Consider the following 26,877-nt stretch of genomic DNA (forward strand, 5'->3'; position numbering starts at 1 on the left):
TCCTTCAAACACTTGACGCTTGATAAATGGAGAGGCGAATAATAATTGTCGGATCTCATTTCTTCACTAGCCCATACGAGGATAATAGAGGAGAATGCAACATCTGACATAAATATGCTTTTCTGATAGCTATATAAACATTAGAGAAGGTAAACCGGGGGGGGGGGGGGACTCTCTTTGACTTTACTAAACTCCCTTCTTCCTTCTTCCTTCTTCCTCCTCTAGTTTGATACCGAAAGAAACCCTAACTTGAGCGTCGAAATGACCTGCCATGATCCATCCCCGATGTCATTCTAGCTCCCTTTTGGAGTACATTTTAGGTCTTTTCATCCCTTCACCGACAATCTTCGAAAAACACGCACGTTAACTTGTTCGTTAATCAATGACTTGACCATCCACGGTCTCCATGCTACTACTTCCATAGCATGCATTGAATCATTAATTAATGACAACACTAACAACTGCGGACACATAATATTCCAAGTTGTGCATTTCTATTCCAGGCGAGAAATGTATCTAGCACTACCGCATGTGATTATCACTGCACTTGATCACCTTATGCGTACTTTGAATTTTTCGTTCTTGAAACCTCAAATTCTTACATTTTCTATGTGATTTCCTTCATAATGGATTAAGGATTTTGCTTCTGTTTTTGGTCTGTAACATGGTTAGTTCCTGGTATCTAGGTTTTAATTAGGCATTCATTTTCCTTTTCCAAGCTGTGCATTTCTTGACATGGTATGGATGCCAAGCTAGAGAAGTTAATTCTTCACAAGCTTATGAGTTATGACTTTGGAGGAATACCAGTAGAGCACGGTGCGGGCAACAGTCGGGTAGGTCTTTGACCTTTCTTGCTCCCCAAAGAAGGCACGTGCAACAATTGAATGTATCGTTAGATTATTCAGTCATATCTATATTCAGCGGATAGTTAAGTTAAAGTTCCAACCAAAACTACATCAACCTTAATATCATTCTCGGATTTTATATGTTCTTCTAGCTCATATGTTCAGCAGTGTGAGGCCCCCGTTTCTTGAATCAAAATAATCTAACAGTTTGTCAGAATATGAATAAGTTTGAGATAAATAAATATCACCCTCCCTGTTCTGAGAAATGTTTAGATTTGATTGTGAAGCATGCGGTCTGTTTATGGTTTCGTTTGCCATTTGCTCTGTTCTCGAAGGAGTAACAATGTACGACAATCTCGATCAGATTCCTGCCAGGGCCAGGTTAAGGACAAAACGCTCCCTCTCTTGAATCAGGGCTGGTTCGATTGAGGGGAGATGATGAGAGCATTCTACTTGAATTAGTAGATCAGGGTGTAAACTCTTGTTTGGTTCTCTGCTATATCGAACAGGTACAAGTAATATGTCATAAACATTGTACTCATTTACCGTCGTCCGAAGTTAAAAACAGCGAGACCGACTCTGCTGGTTCCGCGGAGCCCTACCACGCCTATGTTGTCCCTCTCCTTCACTGTTGACTGCAGGCGTCAACGGACCACCTACTGGCTTCTTCTTCAATCCATACACACACACATTTCAAAGTGGCAACCAATCGAGCCGTGGCTCATTCATTGCAGGGATGTGGAATCCAATGCTGATTTGGACGAGTGGCGGACGGGGACGTTGCGAGGGGCGGAGAGGACCTCGTAAAGTGCACGTACCGTGGACCGCCTCTGTATTTCTTCCCTTCCTTTTTTCCCAGCCATTTGAGCCCCCGCGGTGGCCCCCCACCGTCGCTGTACCAGCTCCGTTGGCCGATGCGCGATGCGATGTGATGCGTTAGGAGGACCACCGCTGGATGGGATCGCGATGCTGTAACTCCTTGAGTCTTTTTTTTCCGAGTAGGAGTGTAAACAAACAAGTGACTGGAGAAACAATTTCCTAATTTTTCATCCGTGTTTTTTATCTGGCTGGCCAAACGAGAAGATATATTGGCGGATTCTGAAATGGACATGAAATTGTTGAAAAGTATGTGGGCCAATTAGTCGTCGGTGAAAAGTATGTGGACTGATCATAAATTGACGTCCGCGTCGGTATTAATAAACAATGGTAATGAAGTGGCAGGTGTCTTTTATTTATTTATTTTGCAGTTCTTATCAGGGACGTAGTCCGTGTCATTCAATTGATTTGGATAACCGAAACAATCTGTAATTTTTCTAAGTTATTTTTTTGCTTAATTGAGCATGACCCATACAAAATCTTCGTTAGTCCTCGATCAAAAATCGAGTGACAAATAATTACGATATGTGTAGGATTTTTGTGCTAAATTATTAATTACTTGCGCCATTAGAATTTAAGATAACATGATAATACATACATATTTGATTTTACAAAAATAATTCCGTAGAGCATGCTCCATACTAATTATTGATTATGATAATTACCCTCGCCGTCGTTTTCGCTAGCGGCTCAATTCCAGTACAACCAATTGAGACCTGGCGTCGGCTCGTCGGCGAAGAAGCCGTGGCAGTGCTCCTCCTCTCCCTCCAGTAGCTCTTCCATCTTCATCGGGTGATTCTGGTAATAGTAAATCCCGCCGCCTACTCCGATTGATTTCATTGTCCTCGAATCCAGGTTCAGAAGAGGGAGGGGCGGCGGCGAATCCGGGAAGGTGGCGCCGATGCCGACCGATAGCATGTTGGTGGCCGACGCAGATGACGAGAATCCCCGCGGGCTGTCCTCGTCGTTGAGTACGGCGTCGTTCAGGATAGCGCTCGAGTCGCTGTCCGACGACCTGTTCTTGAACGCCAGAGACGGAGGAGGGGGTTCGTCCGTACCCGCAATCGTCTTTTTCTCGGCCGCCGGCGCTGATGGATCTTCCTCTGCTAACTTGGCCTTCAGCTCTTTGATCTGCACCGATATAGATCGGATAGAGTCGAGATCCCCCTTTTGAGGACTACCGCCAATTTTGAGAGGTAAAAAATTAGGGTTTCCCCCCTAATCCGAGACTGGCTTACCTCTGCGAGCAAGGAGTCCTTGTCGCGGAGGAGGGCGTCGCAGTCGAGGCGGAGCACGTCGTGGTTGGCCTTGAGTGCGGCATAGTCGTGTTCCAGCTGCTTGGTCTTCCACCGCGCGCGGCGGTTCTGAAACCAAACGGCGACCTGCCGCGGCTGGAGGCCGAGCTCCTGCGCCAGCCTCACCTTCCGCTCTGGCTCCAGCTTGTTGTCCACCTCAAAATTCTTCTCCAGCGCTCTCACCTGCTCCGCGCTCAGCCGCCGCTTCTTCGCCCCGCGCCCTCCGCCACCATACATCTCCTCTTCCGGGCTCTCATCCTCCTCGAGCCCGTCCATGAACGACGTGAACGTGGTCCTCTCTTCTCCTTCGCACAATCAACTCCAGGTTAGACACCAATTACGCTAGAAAGATGAAATCTTTTCATAATTCCTTATCATAATTTAGCTACACATAATCGAATTATACCAGTAGGGATCAGATGATCCGAGTAACTGAGTGATCTCTTCATGACAATCCCGAACTGAGTTGGTGGTTTCAGAAGATCTTTAGCTTGTTCTCGACAAGCAAGCAGAGTCTCTTTAACTGTACAACTCGGCTTACCGAGTTCTAAAGGAAGAAGGGAAGTGGGCTGACGCACAGCAGCTGAGGGAGCAGCTGTGCAGAGAACAGAGGATGAACAGAGGAGGAGGGTCTCTTCCACGTCCCCTCTTCTTTCTCCTTCTGGCCCATCTCCTCGCCTTCAGAGCCCATCAATTGAGATTGGTAGATCTATCTGTGGCGTGAAACTGGTGGAGATGCACTCGTGGATCAGTGAGGAAGGAAGGAACAATGAAGCTGAAAGAGATGGATAAGAGAGGAGGAAGGTGGTAGAAGAGCTAGCGAGCGAGAGATTCCCTTCCTCTATAAATAAAACAAATTTGAAAACTTTAGTTGGGTTTGGGGTTGGGTTTAGGGTAACATTGGTTAAGAGAAGACTTTGCGTCCAAAATGAAATGAAATGAAATGAAATGAATCATTTATTTCCTTTTTCTATTACTTTCTTATTTTACGACCTTGAATTGTGGATGTCCCCATGCATGCCTTGTTTTTACATAAGGGTTACATAATAGGGGAAACCAAATAAAATACATCATTTTAGTTTTGCACTATTTTATTTATCTTCTTTATTTTGTGATAGACCATTCATTTCTTTGTTCTATTATATGTTGGAAAAATATATAGTTCATAATATTTAGATCCATGATCTATGACCGTAAGCTCCAATTAAATAACACATTTGGATCTGATTGTTATGGTCTAATTAGAGAAAGCAATTAATATCACATTGGCCATTATTTGACCTACTTTGACATGATATTGGCCATGCTAAACTCAACCTTATAAGGGTCATGTCATATTAACCTTGACTCATAAATTGGAATCAAGCTTGGTGCCACTTTTTGGGATTTATTTGGACTATCGCAATTCAATATCTATAGCCAAAACGAGTTCATACCTAGCACAGTAGTAGCACAAATCTTAGGTCGAGTGCAAACGTGTTCTCGACTTGATCATTTTTTCCCCTCTTGGTCCCTTTTAAATTGGTGCAAAATAATTAATTTTAGCCTTGCAATAGTCAAAATAACATTTAAAACTTTTGTACCTAAACTTTCTAAAATATCACAAATAAAGATCTCCAACTTTTGTTTCCCTCATTTATTTATTTTTTTTATCTTTATAGTGTGTGTATATTTCACTTGTGCGTAGCAAACTAAACTAACTGTTGATTATGAAGATTTAAGTGAAGTGATCGTTATGAGATGGAATTTCTCCAATTTTGAACTTTAAAATTTTCAATCCATGAAAATTGAATAATGTATTTATGGTCTAGAATTTCTTTCTTGCAATTAAGTATTTAAAAAATCATAAAGTATTTTTAAAATTAAAATTTAAAATATAAACTATTAAATAAATTTCAATATCTTTAATATTTATCTTTTATCTTTTAATATATATAATAAATATTTAAATAAAATTAATTAATTTAGTTGGTCAGTGAAGAACTTAAATTTGCTCATGGCCGATGGCCATCACATCAAACTCATCACCATCGATGGTAAAACATTTCCATATAATAAATTTAGAGATGTTATTGTTTACAATATCAACACAAAAGTCTTATTTCTTTCAGCGATTCTAGCATCCAAATCTCGCCGATTGGAGTGGAATATGGAAGGCCTCGCCTATTCAAGATTATGTGTCCTCGTTGATTTATTTCTAAAGCGCTTAATGGGAGAGACTTGATTCGAGATGCTCAAGCAAGAGTGTCAGTTGCAGCGAAAATGAGGATTAGAACGGGAGGTAAAAGTAAATCAAAGCGAAGGTAATACTTACTAACAGAGTGTGGTAACTCTGAACGAGCGAAGCTTAGCCTAAATAGGTACAACATATCCTCCATTAGCAATACACCTAGATCAAAGTGTCAGCCCTTTAGTTGCGACGACGCCTCCAAAAAAAGTAGAGTTTGAGCGATAGTCTCCTAGAGGAGACACCGAAGGAACAGATAATCGTCACTCGGTAGGCCACTCCATAGCCGATGGAAAGCGAAGGAAGAAGTACTTATTTTTCCATTTCGACTCTGAAGGGGGCAGGGGAGCAAAAAGGGTAGTTCGAGTATGAGCCTGGAATCGAAAAAGGTCCTCACTATGGCGCCGGGGGTGAAGAAGTAGTGAAATAGGAAAGAAGTCCAATGAATATCACACAAGTCACAAATGAGAACGAATCCGCACAAGATCTGAATGGAATTGGGAGTGAGTTGACAAAGGGGGATGCGAAAATAGTGACTCACATTAGAGAAGAAAGGGTGGATAGGAAAGCGAAGACTGGCTACGATCTGTTCTTTGAAAAAAGTCACATAGCCCTGAGGAGGTCGGAAGAGTTGATAGACCTCGGAGGGTATGATGATATGCATAGCCGAAGACACTTCATACGCAAAGCAGAGATCGTTCAGATCTACACCACTGAAGGTTGAGACTCCAGGAGCATACCGGAGTATGGGAGAATCCATGAAGAGGTCAAGGTGACAAATAGAAGGCCAGAAAGCAAAAGCACAGAAGGAGGAAGAGAAGGGAACCTAACTTCGGCTATTAGCGAAGATGTCCAAATGAGATAAGCAGATTATTTATAGTAGCCAAGGGAGACGCCTGGAAGGGCACCTCGACATCATCACCAATCATGTGATTCGTAGACGAGGTAGCTGACATCAGCCGTAGATGTAGAAGCAATGTTGGCCATTGGATCGTCTTAGGATATTGGGTTGAAGTAGTCTTGTCAGAAAAAGCTGGACCAGAGGACACGCGGTAAAAATAGAGTAGAAGTCTTTATGACATTAGAAATAGGCGAGGCTGCAATGAGCCTCGCTCGGGCTAGTAGAATGACCTAGGAATCACTGTGGCTCGCGACCAATCCAATATTTAGACCACGTAACCCGTCAAGGGAAATGGAGTGGCCAGTAAGGATTAACGCTCGATCAAGTGAAAGGACCCTCGTTGATGCCTGCCCGGGTACTAAGCCAACCAAACATTCACAAAGGGGACAAACATTTAACAAGTCACTTAAGCATACAAGGTGAAATGTTTAGGGTCCTGGATGGGCCCAATAGACATTTAAGCACCACATTACACACTAACCACATGACCATTTACACAACACTTACACCACTTCTTAAAGAAATTTTAAGTTCATAGTCATATAAAGGTTTGAAACCTTACATCATCATTCAAAACAAAGGCAATTACAAGGAGGCAAAGACTATTCAAAGGTAGGGAAGGCTTCATCAGGGAGCTCATTGAGAAGACGGGTCTGGTCCAAGAAGTTTTCAGGGGGAGTCGACCGAAGCAAGTCTTTCTCTTGCAATTGCAACAAGGCCCCTGCGCCACCATAACACAGCATTTGGTTAATAAGGTGACCTATCTTAGCTCCAAAATCATTGGAAGCTAGGAAGGAGGTCTTGTGGGTTTCCAGGCGCAAGTCCTCGCCCGTCTAGTAGTCTCTCAGCTCTTCCCTAGCCTTGTCTGTGTCGTCCCGCGCCTTAGCCAACTCCTAGCGTGCAACCACTAACTCTGCCTTGGCCGCTGAGAGCTTTGCCTGCACTGACTTAAGGGTGGCATGAGCCACATTCACCTGCTTTTGAAGGGCGGTCTCACGATCCGTACTGGCAGACAGATTTGTCATTTTGGCCGCCAGGTCTATCTTCATAGAGGCATGTGCCTCTTGGAGCTCTCACAGCTATAAAGAGAGGGTGGTCACCTCGTCGTCCCTCGCCTCCAGGTCAGCCAGGATCTGGACGTGCCTCAGACCCTCAAATTTAAGCTTGGACTCGTTGGTCTTCAGGGCAGTCTTCAAGGACTACACCTTCTTTGACCCTGCGTGAGCCAGGTCCCTGGCAGTTCAAGTTTGCTCCTTTGCTGTCTGCAAGTAAGACTGGAGCAAGCTCTCAGTGGTTGTCAGGTTAAAAGTGCGACTAGCGGTTGTAGGAGACGCCATCTCTTGAATTCGAGCCCTCAAGGATTCGTTCTCCTGATGCAGACATGGCTACATACTGGCAGAGGGTCAAGCCCACGATGCAAGTTTGCAAAGGACAAAGGATTAGCGATATTCCAGGGGCATGAAGAGGAAACAGATAAAACTTACCGACACTAGCCGTTGAGAAAATTAGTCGGCTAGATCCAATTGGAGGCATTCCAAAATCTGGTCGGTCGTGCTTTTCCATGAATCAGGCAAGACACCATGAAGTTGCACCTGACCGCAATTGGAAGTAGTGCTGGAGGAAGGGATGAGACTCAGCACTTAGAGGGATGACAGTTGAAATGAAGAAGTAAAGACATATCGTCCTTTGGGTCGCTCCTTAGGACGAGAAGAAGAAGCAGGAGCCAAAGGCGGTTGCTGGCTCAAGGATGGATGAGCAGAAGGCGTAAAAGTCCCAGACTAGCCTTCTGCTTGGGAGGTTGTCTGCTCCTAGACTGCGACAGGGATAGAAGATGGGGCTACAGTCTCTGGCGAAGCTGAAGTGTTACCTGGGCAAAAGTTTTGGCCTTGGAAGACGCCTGAGACATAGGAGGCCTGGGAGGTGAAGATTGGACTGATGGAGTAACCTGTCATCTCTTGTGCTAAAGGCATAAGTGTTGCTCAGGAGTTGGAGACGAAGCCTGCTCGCCGACAGTTGTCTCGATGGGAAGTGATTCCTCTTCGGGGGGCCTCAGGGTCCTCCGACTGCTGAGAAGAGGCCCCTGCTAAGGTGTTGACCTGGGGAACCTCCTGACCAGACCTAATCTCCCTACCTCGCTTCTGTAGAATTTTGCTGGGCATTGTAGAGGAGCCAAGGGCGAAGGCTCGAAACATGACGACTTCTGCAGGCAAACGAAAACACCTCAGTTAGTGAAGAAATGAAAGGAGAGTCAGGTAATCTTACCAAAAGATGCACTCAAAAGCATTTGGATGGGGCTCAGCCCAAAAGTATTCAACATGTTTTCCCGTAGCAAAGAGGAGAGTCAAAGTTGCACTCCATCCAATTTCTCAGAAACAAGGAAGCAAGCAAACCGGTGTTGATGGTCGGTCAACTCAAAAGGAGAAGGAAGATTGGGACGTCACTCAACAGGCCAAATCACGGACTCAGGAAACTGGACATAGAAGAAACGAGACTTCCAACCCTTATTGGAAGACAACATGCCCTCAAAAAGTTTATACCCGGTCCTGGATTGCACCATGAAGACACTCGGCTCCGATCACTTAAGGGAATAGAAATAGTGAAAAAGTTGAGGAGTCGAAGGAATCTCATACAGGAGGCATAAGATGACAATGCCACACATGACGCGGAAGGCATTGAGGATGAACTGGGATAAGGGGATACTAAAGTATCGACTCAAGGAGGAAAAGAAAGAAGGGATAGGAAAATGGAGACCACCAAGAAGTTGGTCTTTGAAGAAGGTCACAAAGTCTGCGGGAGGAGGATAAGGATGGTTATTGGGTCCGAGAACGCGAAGCTGGTATGCTTCAGAAAGCTGCAAGCTAGATAGCACTGCCCTGATGTCACTCTTATCACAATCAGAACGAAAATACGCGTACCACAGTATTATTGTTTCTCCAACCATTCTCGAATCGAAGGACGAAGGAGCATAGGGTGAGGGAGGAGAAGCATTTACAAAGGAGATGCACGAAGAAGAAAGTGAACAAGCAGAGGCAAGCAGGGAGGAAAGGTCGAGGAAGATGAAGTGTCGATGAACAGCTATTGGAGGTCTTTAGGGTAAACGAAAACCCTTAAGGAGCATGGGGATTTGAGCTGGACAATTGAAACAGCGAGGCTCACGACAACCATCAAATCAAAGGAGAGCAGCACCATCAGGTCGCGTGCAAAAAGCGTGCGTCAGGGAAGTTTGTGGAACATGTGTCAACTTCCTATGAAGTGACATTTATGATGGAAAGGACAGGGAAATCATGGAGTTGATATGGCAACAGTGACACCATGCCTCGAGGACTGAACATTCCATGCGGCTACCTCGGGAAGTGGAGTAGGAGGCGGCGGAAAGCGTTGATCAAAATTTGGCACCTCATCCCCGCCTCAGAATCAAAGTCAGATTCAAATTCAACTAATGTCTTATGTAACACGCTTCATGATCACGGGTGAATGGGGCTAAGCCCACGGGAACATTTCCTTCAACCTCCAACGATCTCTCGGTCGGTGATCCAGACTCTTGCCCCAGAGCGAGTTATAAATAATCATGCTCTCATGACCAACAACCTCTCGGTAGGTACTCCAGACTCTTACCCCAGCGCGAGTCATAAGTGAGCATACTCTCACGACCAACGACCACTCGGTCGGTACTCCATACTCTCGCCCCAGCGTGAGTTATAAGTGAGCATGCTCTCATGACTAACAACTTCTCGGTTGATACTCCATACTCTCGCCCCAACGCGAGTTATAAGTGAGCATGCTCTCACGACCAACGACCTCTCGGTTGGTACTTCAGACTCTCACCCCAGCGCGAGTTATAAGTGAGCATGCTCTCACGACCAACGACCTCTCGGTCGGTACTCCAGACTCTCGCTCCAATGCGAGTTATAAGTGAGCATGCTCTCACGACCAACAACCTCTCGGTCGATGATTCAGATTCTCGCCCCAGCGCGAGTTATAAGTGAGCATGCTCTCACGACCAACGACCTTTCAGTCGATACCAGACTCTCTCCCTAGCGCGAGTTATAAATGAGCATACTCTCACAACCAACGACCTCTCGGTCGGTACTCTAGACTGTCGTCCCAACGCGAATTGTAAGTGGGCATACTCTCACGACCAACGACCTCTCGGTCGATACTCCAAACTCTCACCCCAACGTGAGTTATAAGTGAGCATGCGCTCACGACCAATGATATCTCGGTCGGTACTCCAGACTCTCTCCCCAGCGCGAGTTATAAGTGAGCATGCTCTCACGACCAACGACCTCTCGGTCGGCGATCTAGACTCTCGCCTCAGCACGAGTTATAAGTGAGCATGCTCTCACGACCAACGACCTCTTAGTTGGCATTTTTACCCCCCCCCCCCAGTCGTTTGGTCAGTATTTTAAATTTACCCTGTCGGGGGTGATAGACGGGTAGAGCCCTTGTCATGGGTCAAAGAAGTAGTTTTCCTGAGGGCAATTAGCGTCGCTATGGTCACGTAAGTCATGAATATTCAAAAACGTCCTTTTTGTTAAAGATGTTTGCAAGAAGCAAGAAAGTTCCAGTAGGAAAGAAATAAAGAGATAGGAATAAAGGCTGAAACCCAAGCAGACCCACATTTAATTGATAAATTACAGGGAAGCACCCCCTCAAACAAAATCTCATTCTTAACTCAGCTTAAGTGCTCACCTAAGTGCTCAGAACTCTTTTCCGGGGCTACCCATGAGTCGGCACCCCGAGCATTAACGTTCGCCAGTTGCTGGCGAAGGTGTTGTAGTTCATTCGACTCGGAGTTCAAATCCATGATTAAAGGACGTCAGTTAAAGAAAAGTGTGTCTCTCTGAGCGGAGGCCAGCTCCTTTTAAAGAGGAGGAGGTGAGAAGTCAATTTCTGCAGAGAATAAAGTGGCCATTTTCATGAGGTTGATTGAGCAATTAAACAGGTTACAGTACCAATGATCTAGGAAAAGAAGCAGCATTTATAGTCATAATGGCAAAGTAAATGAAACTCGAGCTTGAGTCTAGTCAGTTAGACTTGAGCCTCCTTTGACTAGACTTGGAGGGAAGACTTGTGATACGGTGCATAAAGATGGGATCTGATAAGATCAAACAGTCAGAAGTCGAGAAGACGTGTCAGTCAAGGATAGTCAGAAGTCAAAGGGATGTGACAGTCAGTAGTTAAGGGAAAGAAGAAGTTAAATCACCTGACGTCATCAGCCGCATAATTCCCAATCGAGTACCGACAGATCAGGGTCCCAGATTAGAGACATAAGATGTAGCCTGGAGTAAGGCTTGACCTTCCCCGACTGGTCAGGTTTCCTCAGCCTGAGCCGCATATCTAAGTCTGGTACTCTCAGTAAGACAACTCCCAGTTGACCCCTAGCGATTGCAGCAGGAAAGATAGGGCCCACACCACAACTTGACTCCCTTATCAAGACTCAAATCAGGTGGCTCACTCGAACGATCGTCTCAAGTGGTTCCTAGCTAAACTCGGGCAAGACAAAAAGAACTAGGCGACAACAAGGGTAGGGAATCGTAACCGTCTGTTAGAGAATAACTGCTATGCGTCAGGGAATATTCTAGTGGTCTGCTATCATCTGCGAATGGAACCTTCCTTCAACCAATGAGAGGACTCCACGTGTCCTCCATCACCCGATAGGTCCTGACACCCAACATTCTTTGACATCGGTCAATCTCCAGAGGTACGCATTGTCATATAAAAATAGAGGTTTTCTCCCTTAGCCAGGTACTGCTCGATCGAGAATTCACTAGAGGAGGGGGGGTGAATAGCGATTTAAAAATATCGACGTATAAAGTAGGCAGCGGAAAAACGAAAACACAATGCTAACAAAGTAGTTTTACTTGGTTCGGAGCCTTTGTTGACTTCTACTCCAAGACCCGCACTCATTGAGTGTTTTCGTTGGACAATCACTAATAATTTGAAAGGTTTTTACAAATGCAGTACAGGAATTATTTAGTAAAAGAAAAACCGATAATAAGAGAGTAAGATAGAAAAAAAACTTGTCAGAGAGCCTTCGCAGCGTCGCAGGAGCACAGAAGTGTAGATCGTGAGTTATATCTTTGCTTCAGCCTTCACCCTCGTTATATAGGAGGTTTGGGGCACTTGAATACCTTCAGGGCGCCTTGAATGTGATGTAACCAAGCCAATCAGGGTGCTCCATGTGACGAAGCTTGTTTGGGGATAAAACTTGCCTCCGGGCGCTTGGACCCTTGTTTTCCAGCAATCTCCTTTCTACAAGAAAACGTTAGACCGACCGAGGCAATGTAAATTATATATCCTGCAAAACAGAGTGTTAGTACAGTTTATAATAAAACATAATAGTAATTAGATTCCGTCTCCTTGAGACCAGAATCTAGTCACGATCTCGACTTAGATATCTGAAATGGATCTAAGTCGGATCGACGCTTAATATTCCCTTTCCTGGGAGCGCGTCCTCACAGTCACTCCCCACCAATGACTTACCTTAACTTACCTGTCAAACACTCGGTCAATCCTTCGACCCATCTGGACTTCGTGCCAGCTACCCGGTCAGCCCATCGACCTAGCTAGACTTCCTGCCAAACGTCCGGTCAGGTCGTTGACTCGTTTGGACTTCGTGCCAGCTATCCGGTCGGTCCGTCAACTTAGCTGGGCTTCATGCCAGACATCCAATCAGCCGTCGACCTGTCTGGGCTTCGCGTGCACACTCGATCAGAGTGTTAGATAACAACGAAACTAACTTAACCTATTTTCTCATTCATCAAAACTTGAGTTAGACTGTTAGTGCTAACAGTGTAACGACCCGGCCCTTTAGCCTCTTGGGCGGCCTTTGTGGTGGCCCAACTGGCGGCCCTTATGTCGTCGGCCCATTTGGCGACCTCTAATGTCGTCGACCAACGACCCTTGGCCGTGTCGTTATTCACTAGGTCTTTCCACCCCTGGCCAGTGGTTTTTTGCCTCCCCCAGGATTCGAACTCTAGACCTCCAGGCTTAAGTACTAGAGTTTATGAATCCTGGTAACCAAGTGAGAGGCGCTCACTTGGCTACCAGGATTCATAAACTCTAATACTTAAGCCTGGAGGTTTAGAGTTCAAATCTTGGGGGAGGCAAAAATCCACTGCTAGGGATGGAAAGTCCTAATGAGTAATGGCACGGCCAAAGGGTCATCGGTCGATGACATTAGAGATCGCCAAATGGGCCGACGACATAAGGGTCGCCAGTGGGCCGCCGCAAGGGTCGCCCAAGAGGCCAAAGGGTCGGGTCGTTACAAACCGCACCAACAATCTCCCCCTTTTTGATGCAATGACAACCTGATTAAGTTAGTGAAAAAATATGCAAGCAAAAATAAGCATTTAAAAGGTTGTTAAGTTAGCTTTGTTTTAAATTTTGTTGTTTAAATAACTTCAACCTATCTCTCCCACTTTGTTATTCATAAAAAATAAACATAGTAAAAATGCTGATTGTAAATAACTAAGTAAAAGAAGCAAGAGAGAATATAAACACAAGTCAGATTGACTTGGGGGAGTTTAACATAGAACATTCTTGAAAATTTTGTTTTAAGCTTTATTTTTTATCTTTTTCAAAAATAGCTAAGTTTGAAAATTATTTTTAAAGATAAACTTTGCAAAATTAATCAAATTTTCATAAGTAAGTTTTTTTAAAACACCTTTTTAAACATAAATTTTATAAAGATAGTTTTGTAAAAGTAAAATTTTCAAACCAAGTTTATCAAATTTTAATACTAATTTTATTTAATTTTCAAATTAAGTTTGAACACTTTTGCAAAACTTAAGTTTATAAGTTCTAAATTTCAAAACTAAGCAGATAAATATAATTTTTAAAGTCAAATTTTCAAAACTAGGTAAGATTTAATTTTCAAAACTCAGTGTGAAAAATCTAATTTTCAAAATTAAGTAGATAAATACGATTTTCAAAGTTGAATTTTCAAAACTAAGTAAGATTTAATTTTCAAAATTCAGTGTGAAAATCTAATTTTCAAAACTAAGTAGATAAATACGATTTTCAAAGTTGAATTTTCAAAACTAAGTAAGATTTAATTTTCAAAACTCAGTGTGAAAAATCTAATTTTCAAAACTAAGTAGATAAATACGATTTTCAAACTTAAGTTTAAACAATTTTAAAGTTCGAAACTAAATAAAATCACTTTTCAAACCTACGTTTAAAACCTAAGTTTAAAAAATCCAAACAAAATTTTGTTAGTGTTAAAAAGGTTTAATATGTTATTAAAGAAATATTTTTCAAAACTTAATTTCAATATAAGTATAAAAATCAGTAATCCTCCCCCTGAACCAGACATTACAAAAACTATCTAACCAATTAGCTACTTACTGACAATTAGAGGATAACAGTTTTCACTTGGTTAGTCAGATTAAGTCTAATTGTAATTAGTTAGTGTTTGACTAAACTGAATAACTTAACCCGATTAATGTCTATTTTGTATTTAACGCCCAGACTTATGTCGATGCACTTAAATAAGCATCTTAAGTCCAGACAATTTGCCTATGCATCTCACCCCTTTCTATGTTCGACAATCACAAACAAGGGAATCCTAGGGTGTTTGTGAAATACGATACCCAAATAATATTTAAATAATAAGGTTATTTGACAAATAATTTTAGTGGAATTTTTAGGAATTTTTAGGAATTTTCTAGAATTTAATCGGAACTCGTATGACGTATTTTGAGGGGATAAAATTATAGGTTTTGAAAAAGGTCCGTTTGAAATACTCAACTATGGCAATTGATTGAGGAATAAACTTAGGTTTTAATTTATCTAAACCTAAGTTTATATATAAAAACCTAAATTGTCGTGCCCTAGCATCCTCACGCGCGCGCCTCTCCTCTTCCCATGCCGATCTCACCCCTTCTCTTCTTCCTCGCCTCGCCCCCCAACCTCCACTACCGCCGGCAACGAGATCCACTGGAGAGCAGTTGAAGGCCATCTCGTTGGTGCCCTCTCCCATCCCTCTTCTCCTTCACCGTCGCATCTTCCCTGAGCCACCTCGGACGCCGCCGGCCTCTCCTCACGCCAGAACCATAAACGCCGCACCATTGCCGGTTGCGACAAGCCCCAGCTGCCAGTCTCTCCTTCATGGCACCGCTCCCCTTCCTTGCGATTCCCCTCACCAAGCCGACAAGCCACAGCCTTCAGCCTCTTCCCTCCGTGCTGTGCCCCAATGGATCCGGCAAGTATTCTCCCTTATGTTTATATGAGATCCATGAGGTATGGGTTAGGAATTTAGGTGAGGTTGATTGCTCGTCTAAGATGTGCGTTCACTGGACGGATCTTGATTTGAGTTCTTCGTGATGTCCTGCTTCCTCTTGGGATGCCTTCTGGTTTTCACGAACGGATTTGGGCTTCGGGGCTTTTGATTGAATTCGATGCTTCTTGGCTCATGTTATGCAAAACAGGTATGCTGTTGATTTGGGTGTTTGTGAGTGAATTTGGTGTTCGGATGGTTTCTGCTCGATGGTTTGGATTCAGGATAGAGGTCTAGGTGGTCTCGGTTAGTTGAGATGATGTTTTGCTCTTAGTATTGGCTCTTGAAAGGTAGTTGGGAATTTTGATAGATTTAGGTGAATTGAGATTCGTTGGATTAGGGTTTTTCCCTAATTAAGTTGGGTTTCGGTTTAGTTAGTGTTGTTTATGAAATTAGCTAAATTGTACATCACATGATTTGCAGGACATTGATTGAAGACGGTTAGCTCGATCTCCACATAAGGCAGGTATTTCTTACTTTGATTCTTTAGTTCTTTGAACTATGTGCATGAATTATTTTGGATAAGGACTGCTTTACCTTGACTCCACTCGTAATTTTTCATGCGCTTGATACTTCCACTCAAAACTTTCGAGATATTCGTTTTTATGTCCATATAGTCTCTTGTTGCTATCAATGATATTTAGCATGTACTATATACCAATCTTGTATGTTTTGTTTGTGGTTTACTTATGTACTGTATTTAGCATGTTGGTTTCATGTAGCATACCTTATACCTGCTTTTAGCTTATGTTTATATGATGACCGCTGCATTGTACGCATCATGTCATTGTATGCATGCAGGCGACCACTTCTTCCTTGTGGGGGAGTGAGCCGTCGGGCCGCGCCGCACACTCGGTCACTCATGGATAGTGGTAGCTGGAGGAGATGCCGCCGGTCCTGTCGTGCCGCACTCGGCCACTCATGGGTAGTGGTAGTTGGAGTTGTGAGTAGCAGGGATCCCCTTCGCTTGGTAGTTAGATAGCTACTTAGCACTTGTCCATCCGATTACTCGAGAGGAGTGACGGCTTTTGGGTGGTACAGTTATCATCGATCCGGCCTCTCGACCATACAGGGGTCGTGGTGCAGAAAGGTGGGCGGGGTGACCATCCGTGCATACGTTGTTATTATACATGCTGTTAGTATTGTTTATTTATGCTGCTGTTATGAGCTTATGCTGTGGTAGCTAGTTTATATTACTGTTGTTTCTTATGCTGATATGCTTTCTTATGTTTGAGATATACACTCGTTATGGGTGTTTAGACACTGGTGTAGTTATTGGTAAAATGGACATATCTTGCTTATTACCTTTGTAGTTATGAGCAATATTGTAGCAGATTAGTACCAGTTCTGACCTACTATACCTAGCCTAGGATATGATTTCAAGTATGAGTATTTATTTTGGTTTTATTATAGTATCTGCTAGTTCTTTATGAGACTGTATACTCTTGACTCACTTTCTAGTTGTATTTTGATGTTCATGCACAATCTTTCCTTACCCGCTGAGTTCCAATACTCACCACCCCACAAAATGATTTTCTTTCGCCAGGTAGCAGTAGATAATTCATGGATGCCTGGAGAGATGTCAGCTGCCAGTCCTAGGTCCTGCGTTATATCGGTTTTATTTCTGCTTTACTTGTATTTTTAGCATACAACGATTTTTAATATTGTATGGATTGGTCTGTGTTTGGAGTTGATTCATGGTGTTTTATTTTTCGTGATCTTGTGGTAGTGTAAGCCTAATTGGCTAGTAACCTTTAGTTGTGGATTGTGGGTTTTCTCTTCGGTTTTTCGCTATGTTTACTTTCAGCCGTGTGGATTGTTATTATACTGTGTGGCTGTGTGTTTTTGATATAGTCGTGTGGGCTAAATATTAACTGCGTGGTTGTTTTATTCATGTCTAGCCGGGTAGGCTGCGTATATTAACTGCATGGTTATGTTGTTTCTATTTTATGTATGTTCCAGTCGTGTGGGCTGATGGTTGTATTATGTTATATATATGTGTATGTATTATTCCTTCATATTGTCACCAGTACAGGGGAGATGCTGTCGGATTTTTGTCTGGCAGGGACTCCTCTGGGGCGTGACAGTGTTGGTGAGATGCTCAAGTACTAGCCTTATAGGTACATGCTTTCTAAGGGATTAATCTAGTTTAAGGCTAAAACTATTTTTGAAATTCTAAAAATTTGAAGTTTTGAAAACATTAAAAAGACGTTTTACCCTAGCATTTAGAAATAATCAATTTTTTAAAACAATTTTAAGAATTTCAAGGATCCTAGTTTATTAAACACATCAAGATAAATCAATGTCAGAGTCGATATATAACTAAGTCGGAGTAAATCAGAATAGTGTAAGTCAATGTTTAGGTCAAAATACAACGGTCATGATAAAATACAAATAGTGATGATCAAGTCTATCGGGATGATGAGGAGGGTGGTCCGGACCCCAAGGAACGTAACAACTCGATCAGCTCAGTATGACAAGTCCGATCATCCTCTCGGGAGCTGGATAGATCACGTCGAAGGTCGGAGATCTCTTGTCTCACGTCTCGTCACAAGTTGGAGACCTCCTGCCACATCTCCCGTCGTAGGTCGGTGACCTCCTGCCGCATGCCTCGATGAAAATCGGAGACCTCCTGACGGAGACTCGTTATGGATAGCTCGAGTCCGGCAACTCGATCCCCAAGAGTGCGAGGAGCGGGACGAGGTGCTAGACCTGGAGGTGGAGGTGGTACTGGGGTCGAAGCGTCCTCGCCGAATAGCGCAACCATAAACTCATCCTGCTCTGCCTCCTCCTAGGCATCTGGGTCTGGTTAGTGTTGTACCCCCCTCCGCCAAGATAGGACACCCTTATCATCTATATGGACACCTCCTAAAGAGAAGTTCCTAGATCCTAGGATGTCAAACTTAGTCATGACTCGGATATCGCCTCGGGTGATGTCAATACGTAGAGAGGCGAAATATGTCGTCAAAATGTGACAATACAGCATATGAACTTGAGCGCTGGTGGTGACTCCAGCTGAGTAGATAATGGTCTGAAAGATATGTAAACTAATGTCTAAGTCTAATCCATGGCAAATGGCATATAAGAGAAAGGAATGAAATGGACCCATCATCGCTATGTCGCGAGTGGACAACGACAGAATGTAGAAGACTAAAACTCTATAGAGTACATAGTCGTGAACTCGAAGGGATACTGACCTAAACATAGTCACAGTGGGTACCCACCCCCTATAAAAAAATACGAGTAAATCGTATCCAGAGTAATGTGTGAATAAGGATCACCAAATGGTAGATCCCTAGGAGGGTAGCATTGAAAAGTGCATGTAGATGGTCGTAGCTCTAAAAAAGTCTGAATAATGGTAGGGGAGAGTGTGATATCAGTACAAGCTACCCTAGTAGTATAAGTAAGATCATCTATTCTAACTAAGTCGTTATAAAATTCAGCACATAAACTTATGTTTACTGAACTGGTACAGTAAACAAGGTTTTGTAAATTATAATAGTTAATAACCTCTACAGCTAGAATACAGGAGCATAAGAAAAACTGTCTATCTAAGCATCTAGTCCTAATAGGCATATAGATGGTAGACTCAAACCTAATCCTAAGTTCGTCAGTAGGAAACCTAGGGTCAACACTAGCAGTAGAGGGCCCAACACCAAATCTAGAACATTTCCTAAATTATAAAAAAAACATACTAAGCATAAATTATGAAATATTTGAAAACTTGAGAGGGGGGGGGGGGGGGGGGGGGAATTTTAATGAGGCATCGTGAATAAGATTTTTAGAAATGACGACCTTGGTTGACTCGCAGCAACGTAATAACCGAAGAAACAAAGAAAAATTTTAATTAGCAATTCCTCTCTCGTTAAGGCTCAAAAAAGGCCTTTTGCAAGAGATGAAAAGGTGATGTGCAAGAGTAGGGGCCGCCCTGTCCCCCCTTTTATAGGGAGGTCCGGGCGCCCGGAGTTTAGTGGGGGCGGGGCGCCCGGAGTACCTTTCGTGCGCCCCGGATAGCTATACCATGGGCGCTCGCCCCTGGTTTTTTACCAGGTAATTTTTTAAAAAAAATAAAAATAATTTTTAAAGTTTTTGAAAGAATTTTTAAAAAAATTAAAATTTTTATTAAAAGAATTTCTTTAAATAATTTTTAAAGTTTTAAAAGGAATTTTTAAAGTTTTTAAAAGAATTTTTTAAAATAATTTTTAAAATTTTTAACAGAATTTTTAAAATAATTTTTAAAGTTGTTTAAAAGATCATTTTTAAAGTTTTTTAAAGAATTTTTAAAATGATTTTGAAAGTTTTTAAAAGAATTTTTAAAGTTTTTAAAAGATTTTTTAAAATAATTTTTAAAGTTTTTAAAATAATTTTTAAAAGAGTTTTTAAAATAATTTGATTTAATTTAATTTCGATTTGGTTCAATTTGATTCGATTTGGTTCGATTCAATTTGAAGTTCTTAGTCATCTCACCCGATCTATGTTTTCAATCCGGGAAAACTATAATTTTTGTGAGATGAATTAAGTTTAAATTTTAGGATTTGGTTTAACTTTGTGTTAAATTCAGGTTTAGCTTTGGGCTCAACAAATAGACATTCTTTGGATAAACTTATGGGCTATGGTGAGTCACCTGAACATCTTTAGAGTAGCCATGCCTTCGAGATTTTCCAAATAGTCCTGTCCACTGAACTTAATACAAAATCTTGGTCTAACTAATTAGGATCCGTAAGGGGTAGCTTCGGTTAGTTCCACTTAGCCAAATGCACCAGGTCGAAGCCATATCTTCCTAGACATGCATAGACTACGCTTCCCTAACGTACTATCATCCAAAACTTCACCAGTTCCATAGGTCAAGTTAAACTGTTGCCCCTTTTTAACTAGTCCTAATTACCCTGCCAGATAGGTTAGTTTGGTTACCCTATCGGTAGATTATTTTTGGAGGTGTCAGCTATTCTGGAGCTTCCCTCTGAATTATTGGCCTTTATTTTTTATTTTTAGTTGTTGGTTTATGTGTGTTATTTTTATCGTAATAATTGACTTGATGATATTCTAAGTTTTGGTGGGTTTTGAAATGTTTAGATTTTGAATTTGTTGGTCTAGGTTTGTATTTTGATTCTTGATTTGATTTATTTGACTTTACATAATATATTTTTTTATTTGGGTATGTAATATTGGTTAAGTCCTACTTGCGTGGTTAAGTACGCTTTCGGAACCCAAGTTTTACTTGATTGTTTGTGTTGGGTTATTAACGATTTAAATGTTTTATTTAAACTTGACTTGTAGTCAAGTCCAATTTTGTTGTAAACAGTAAATTGCCTTTTGATTATTTAAAATTAGATCTAAATTTTTGGATCTTGTTATAAATTTCTCTAAAAGATCTTTTAATTTATTAATTTCTGTTTTTAGTGTTAAATTTTCTTCCTCAAGTGTTAGGTCTTAAGTTGAATTAGAATTTGTGATTTGTTCCTTGAGGTTTTGGTTTTCCTCAAGGAGCAATTTATTTTCATTTTCTATTGTGATTAGTTTTCTATTTAAACACACAATAATTTTTTAAAAAAATTATTCAAACTAGAGTATACCTCTTCGGGACTTTTGGAAACGAGTACGAACTCGTGGCTCGATTCAGGTTCGGACCCGTCTTTCGATTCGTCCTCCGATTCTACTTCGCGAGCCATCAGCGCAAGGTGACTCTGGTGCTTCTAATCTTTGGCCTCCAATTTTTCTGAAGAGGAGTCGTCTCGGGTTACTTTGAGAGCTTTCTTCTTGGATGTCTTCGTCTTGTCGCTCTTCAACCTCGGACACTCGTTCTTATAGTGACCCTTCTTGTTGCACCCGAAGCAGGTCACATTCCTTGGTTCGGCTGGGGAGTTGATCTTTTGTAGGTCCTTCTTGCTGAAGCTCTTCTTCCTCCTGGTGAACATCTTCCTTACCAGGTTCACCAAGTACTCTTCGTCTTCAGAATTCTGGTCAGACTCATCTTCAATTTCAGGTTTATTTTTCGTCCTTTCCTTGGATGAACCTACAAACAAGGCAACACCTTTCTCGGTCCCAACAATAGTTTGCTCGTGCAATTCTAATTTGCAAAACAGTTCGTCTAATTTTAACTTAGATAAATTTTTTGAAATCTTGTAGGCATCCACGATGGATGCCCACAAGGTGTTATATGGAAAGACATTCAATGTGTACCTGAGTAGATCATAGTTCTCCATTTGGTGGCCTATTGCGTGGAGTCCGTTGAGGATGTCTTTAATCCTCGCATGTAGTTAACTTGCGATTTCTCCTTCCTACATTTTAATATTAAATAACTTATTTTAAAGGAGATCGTGTTTCGTTACCTTGGTGTCGCTCGTTCCTTCGTGTAGCTCGATCAACTTATCCCATAGTTCTTTCGCATTCTGGTGCGGTCCTACTCGGTTCAACTCTTCCTTCGTCAGTCCGCATTGTAGCGTGTTGAGTGCTTTGAAGTCTGTTGACGATTTTTTCTTCATGTCCGGAGTCCACTGTTCTGAGTCCAGTGGAATTCCGAAGTTGTCGACCGGCACCTTGTAGCCTCTGGTGACGCCGAACCATTGGTCGAAATCGATCTTCAGGTAGACCTCCATCCGCTTCTTCCAATACTAAAAATCATCCCCGTTGAATAGGGGAGGGCGTACTGTGTTGAAGCCTTCAATTTGAGACATTTTAATCTGCACACAAGTAAACAAATAGACACAAAGATCCCAAGACTAGGTCTTGGATTAGTAGTGTGGAATAAAATAAAAGGAAACTAACAACTAAATTGGTGTTGCACCAATTCAGATTAATTGCGACGAAAAAGATTCCAAAAAGATAATAATACCAATTTGGAATATGACGAGAAACTGAAAATCGAAGAAAAAGAAAGAAATGAGTTTCACCCCCTGTTTGATTGGTGGTTGCACCAAATCAGAGCGGTACCTGCTCTGATACCACTTGTTGGATCGAGAATTCGCTAGAGGGGATGAATAGCGATTTAAAAATATCGACGTATAGAGTAGGCAGCGGAAAAACGAAAACACAATGCTAATAAAGTCATTTTACTTGGTTCAGAGCCTTTGTCGACTCCTACTCCAAGGCCCACACTCATTGAGTGATTTCGTTGGGTAATCACTAATAATTCGAAAGGTTTTTACAAATGCAGTACAGGAATTATTTAGTAAAAGAAAAACTGACAATAAGAGAATAAGATAGAAAAGAAACTTGTCGGAGAGCCTTCGCAGCGTCGCAGGAGCACAGAAGCGTAGATCGTGAGTTATATCTTTGCTTCAGCCTTCACCCTCCTTATATAGGAGGTTCGGGGCACCTGAATACCTTCAGGGCGCCCTGAATGTGACGTAGCCAAGCCAACCAGGGTGCTCCATGTGGCGAAGCTCGTTTGGGGATAAAACTTGCCTCCGGGCACCTGGACCCTTGTTTTCCAACAATCTCCTTCATGCAAGAAAATGTTAGTCCGAGGCAATGTAAATTATATATTCTGCAAAACAGAGTGTTAGCACAGTTTATAATAAAACATAATAGTAATTAGATTCCGTTCCTCGAGACCGAAATCTAGTCACGATCTCGACTTAGATATCTGAAATGGATCTAAGTCAGATCGACGCCTAATGTTTCCTTCCCAAGAATGCGTCCTCACAGTCACTCCCCTCCAATGACTTACCTTAACTTACCTGCCAGACGTCCGATCAGCCCTTCGACCCGTCTGGACTTCGTGCCAGCTATCCGGTCAGCCTATGAGCCCATCGACCTAGCTAGACTTCATGCCAAACGTCCGGTCAGCCCGTCGACCCGTTTGGACTTTGTGCCAGCTATTCGATCGGCTCGTCGACCTATCTAGGCTTCGTGCCAGACATTCGGTCAGCCCGTCAACCTGTCTGGGCTTCGCCTGCATACTCGATCAGAGTGTTAGATAACAACGAAACTAACTTAACCTATTTTGTCATTTATCAAAACTTGAGTTAGAACACATTCGCACTCGTCTTCTACAACTCTTTTTTCCTTCGTACACTGTTCTTCTAGAGAAAAAGTACCTGACTTGAGTGTCGGAGGACCTGCGCCGGGGACTTTTTTCCTGGCTTCTGATCTCTAACGTTATGGGTACTTGTCTGAGTGTGTGCAGAGCTTCAGTGTCGTCGTTTTCATCACCACTATCCTTCAGTTCCACGTGGGGGTCCACCTTTCCGATGCTCGTGCGCTAGATGTGTCCAAGTCGCCTCTCCGTCAACACCGACGTCATCTCAGTCGGTCTTCGTCTGACTCAGATTACGATATGATCAATACACAAGATCAATTAAATAAATAAGTTTAAATAACTCATCTAACTAAACGAACAAACTTGAACACATATGTGCTCAGCTTGTTAATATTCGTGAACAATAAACGTGAACTTGTTGGTGAATAACATATGTGAACAACATTCATGAATAATGCTTGTGAATAATGTTTGTGAACAATATTCGTGGATAATATTTATGTATAATGTTCACAAACAATATCTATGAACAATGTTTATAAACCATGTTCATTAATAAAATTCTTATTAACTTGCTAAATAAAGAAAACTTTTAAAATAAACAAATAAATTAATATTATTAAGCTTAAAAACTAATCAAAGATACTTAAAATATAAAAACTTCAAACAATAAAAAAAGTTTGAATTAAGAGTTCGATATCATCTAAACGAACCAAGTTCAAACTCATAAAAAAACAAACCAAATTTGAACAATCATTTTAACAGCTTGGTTCATTTTAAGCCCGGTTCAACTTAACTTAATTACCTTATCAAACAAGCTTAAATACTATAAAATTTAACTTGGCTTGACTTAGTTATGGTCCTAATGATCATGTCTCGAAACCTCCCCACTATTTTTAGCTCATATATTATATTATTCACAAAGGTCCCGTGATACGACAAATAAGGTAGAGTCCCTGAAGTTGAGGTCGAAGTCAAGAAAGCTGGTTGATGTGATAATCAAAGTTAAGGAGAGGTAACACTCGGGTCTATCATAGTCATATGGCTCGACCAAGTAGCCCAGCCGATCATACCTTTTGTCCGATCAGACCTAAGTCCCCCCTCCCCCTAGCTGGATGGAATCCCGAGCCGTCTCAATTCCATTTAGAACCGAGACCTCTCGGTTTGATTGAATATACTGGACATATGACTTGGGCGGACTCCTTGTCTGAGCAGATGACAAGTCCTCAAAGAGGTCGAGTTCTCAAGATGGTTAGCATTCCTTAGCCGACTCAACCCAGTCCAAAAGCGAGGTCCGACCGGACATTAGAAGAGACTTGGCCGACATACTGTCAAAAAGTATTAATAGTTCTTCAACTTAACGACCTAATATTCTTTTTTGACACTTTTTGTAACTGCTGACAGAGAATTAAGGGAATATGTCTTGTATGATAGGAGCTTCTACCTTGTAAAGCACAGAAATGGTGGGTCTACTTTAGGAAAACTGTCAAAATGTCAAAATAGCCGATCCTTTTTCGAAAATGCCTGGATATTCATGCGAAGGGAAAAAACAGCACTATATAAAGGGTCTCCACCTACAGGCATAGATACACAATGCTTCGCTATCGACACCCACTGTTCTTCTCTATTATTCTTCATCTTTCCTTCTTCAATCCCTTGTCTGGGTTGAGTATCGGAGTGCCTGCGCTGGGGACCCCTCCCTAGCCTGGTTACTAACGTTTGCTTCCTTTAGCTCTTCTTTTTGACACGCAGGCTCTCTCATGGCACCAGATTTTTCTTGCTCATTGTCTTTCTACAGTTAACCTCAAAGAAACTTATCCAACGAACAATCTTTCTTGATTTTAGATAGAATCATATGTGTTCTACTCGTTAATGTTCGTGAACAATATACGTGAACTTATTCGTGAACAACATATCTAAACAATATTCGTGAATAATGTTCGTGAATAATATTTGTGAACAACGTTCATGAATAATGTTTGTGAAGAATAAATATTCGTGAACAATATTTATACATCATGTTTATCAATAAAACTCTTATCAACTTGCTAAATAAAGAAGTTTTTAAAATAAACAAACAAGTTTATATTATCTAGTTCAAAAATTAATCAAACAATAAAAAAATTTGAATTAAGAGTTCGATAGCATTTAGATGAATCAAGCTCAAGTTCATTAAAAAATCAAGTTAAATTTGAATAATCATTTTAAATTTGACTCAACTTAATTATCTTAGTAAATAAGGTTGAACTCCATAAAATGTAACTAGATTTGACTTATTTAGTATCCTAATGATCATACCCCCAAAACCTCCCTTATATTTTTAGGTCATATATTATATTATTCACAAATGTCCCGCATCTTTAATTTTATAAACTATCTGTAGCAAAGCTTAGATTTTGACATGTTACCGGATGAATGCGAGTCTGGCAGGCAGGCAGGCAGCATGGTGGTAAATTCAATCGTGATCAAGCGCATTTATTCTTCCATTCGTTAAATCCAGTCTTTTCGATGGGTCCCACGGTGGCGCCCTCTCTTCGTGTTTTGTTTCTGCGTGCCTCCGCTACCCGTGAGCCAGTCAGCCTCTCCCATGACTGCATTTACCTTTCTTGTCTTCCATTTTCCCCCGTTTACTGAATAATTGGAAATTTATAGGTCAAAAGCTCCCAAGAGTCTCCTCCTTTTGGATATTTTTTTGTTTTTTTTAATATCATGGACCCAGTTTGCAGCAAAAGAAATGTTTTGTTAAGATCTCCTTTCAAAAAGAAAAAAAAATAAAGGTCCCAAATGTTGTTATTACCTGCATGGGCGATCTTGCTCTAGATAGCAAATTAAAGTCCCGTTGATTCTCAACAAATCTTACACGTTAGGGTTGGTTATTGGAAGTAAGCCATATGAAATGCTTCTCCAGGATACGGCTGTAGTTGTCATAATTAAGCATCATCAAATCGTATTTATCTTAATTGCTAGTTAGTTATTCCAAGCTGGCAGCCAATGGAAACACTTCACATGGGCACACCTATCCGCAAACCATCCATTGCCTTCAAGCTTTGGAGTTACATAAATTAAAGCGACCAGGAAAGGCTTTTTCCCATTCCTTCAAAAGGTAAACAGGAAAGCGATGCCTCTTTTCTGCTATTTGTTTTGGTAGAGCCCAAGGGAGCGCCCACCCACCTAATAAAGGGCTCAAAATGGAAGAGGAGCTCAAGGAAGTGGACAAAGAATGAAAGCAAAAAGTAGAGAACGAGAGAGAGAACGAGAGCTGTCTGCTTCTGTTGATGTTTTTAGCTATGACTAGGAAGCCCAATAGGACGTGGACATTGGACTTATCTTTGCTTGCAGAATTTGAATATGTAAAGATGTCATGCTTCACGCAAAGTGGATCCTAAACAGTTGAGTGATGAAAGCTTTGGAAAAAGCTTGGGCCATGCAAACTAACCGCAAGGCTTGCTTAACGTACATTATGGTGTTA

At 41.7% G+C, this 26,877-nt stretch overlaps 1 protein-coding gene and 1 long non-coding RNA gene across 2 annotated transcripts; one reads left to right on the plus strand and one right to left on the minus strand.

Moving 5' to 3' along the window:
• Positions 1 to 2,256: 2,256 nt before the first annotated feature.
• Positions 2,257 to 3,844, minus strand: LOC122000851 (homeobox-leucine zipper protein HOX20-like). Its single transcript, XM_042555322.1, has 3 exons — positions 3,423 to 3,844; positions 2,960 to 3,321; positions 2,257 to 2,852 (listed from the first exon to the last, which is right to left on the minus strand). The coding sequence occupies exons 1-3, from the start codon at positions 3,463 to 3,465 to the stop codon at positions 2,412 to 2,414; spliced, it is 846 nt and encodes a 281-aa protein (XP_042411256.1). The 5' UTR covers positions 3,466 to 3,844; the 3' UTR covers positions 2,257 to 2,411.
• LOC122000852 lies at positions 3,205 to 17,296 on the plus strand. The gene is made up of 3 exons (XR_006117231.1): positions 3,205 to 3,341; positions 15,851 to 15,893; positions 16,974 to 17,296. It is a non-coding gene; the product is annotated as an uncharacterized LOC122000852 (long non-coding RNA).
• Positions 17,297 to 26,877: the final 9,581 nt, after the last annotated feature.

The sequence above is a fragment of the Zingiber officinale genome, chromosome 7A, assembly GCF_018446385.1.
Source record: "Zingiber officinale cultivar Zhangliang chromosome 7A, Zo_v1.1, whole genome shotgun sequence".
Classification (NCBI taxonomy): domain Eukaryota; kingdom Viridiplantae; phylum Streptophyta; class Magnoliopsida; order Zingiberales; family Zingiberaceae; genus Zingiber; species Zingiber officinale.

Bases quoted from the DNA above. Each gene is read 5' to 3' on its own strand.
- LOC122000851 (XM_042555322.1), bottom strand. From the start codon at position 3,465: ATGAAGAGATCACTCAGTTACTCGGATCATCTGATCCCTACTG. The intron at 3,322-3,422 runs GTATAATTCGAT...GATTGTGCGAAG, and splicing joins GGATCATCTGATCCCTACTG to GAGAAGAGAGGACCACGTTC. The intron at 2,853-2,959 runs GTAAGCCAGTCT...ATATCGGTGCAG, and splicing joins AGGACTCCTTGCTCGCAGAG to ATCAAAGAGCTGAAGGCCAA.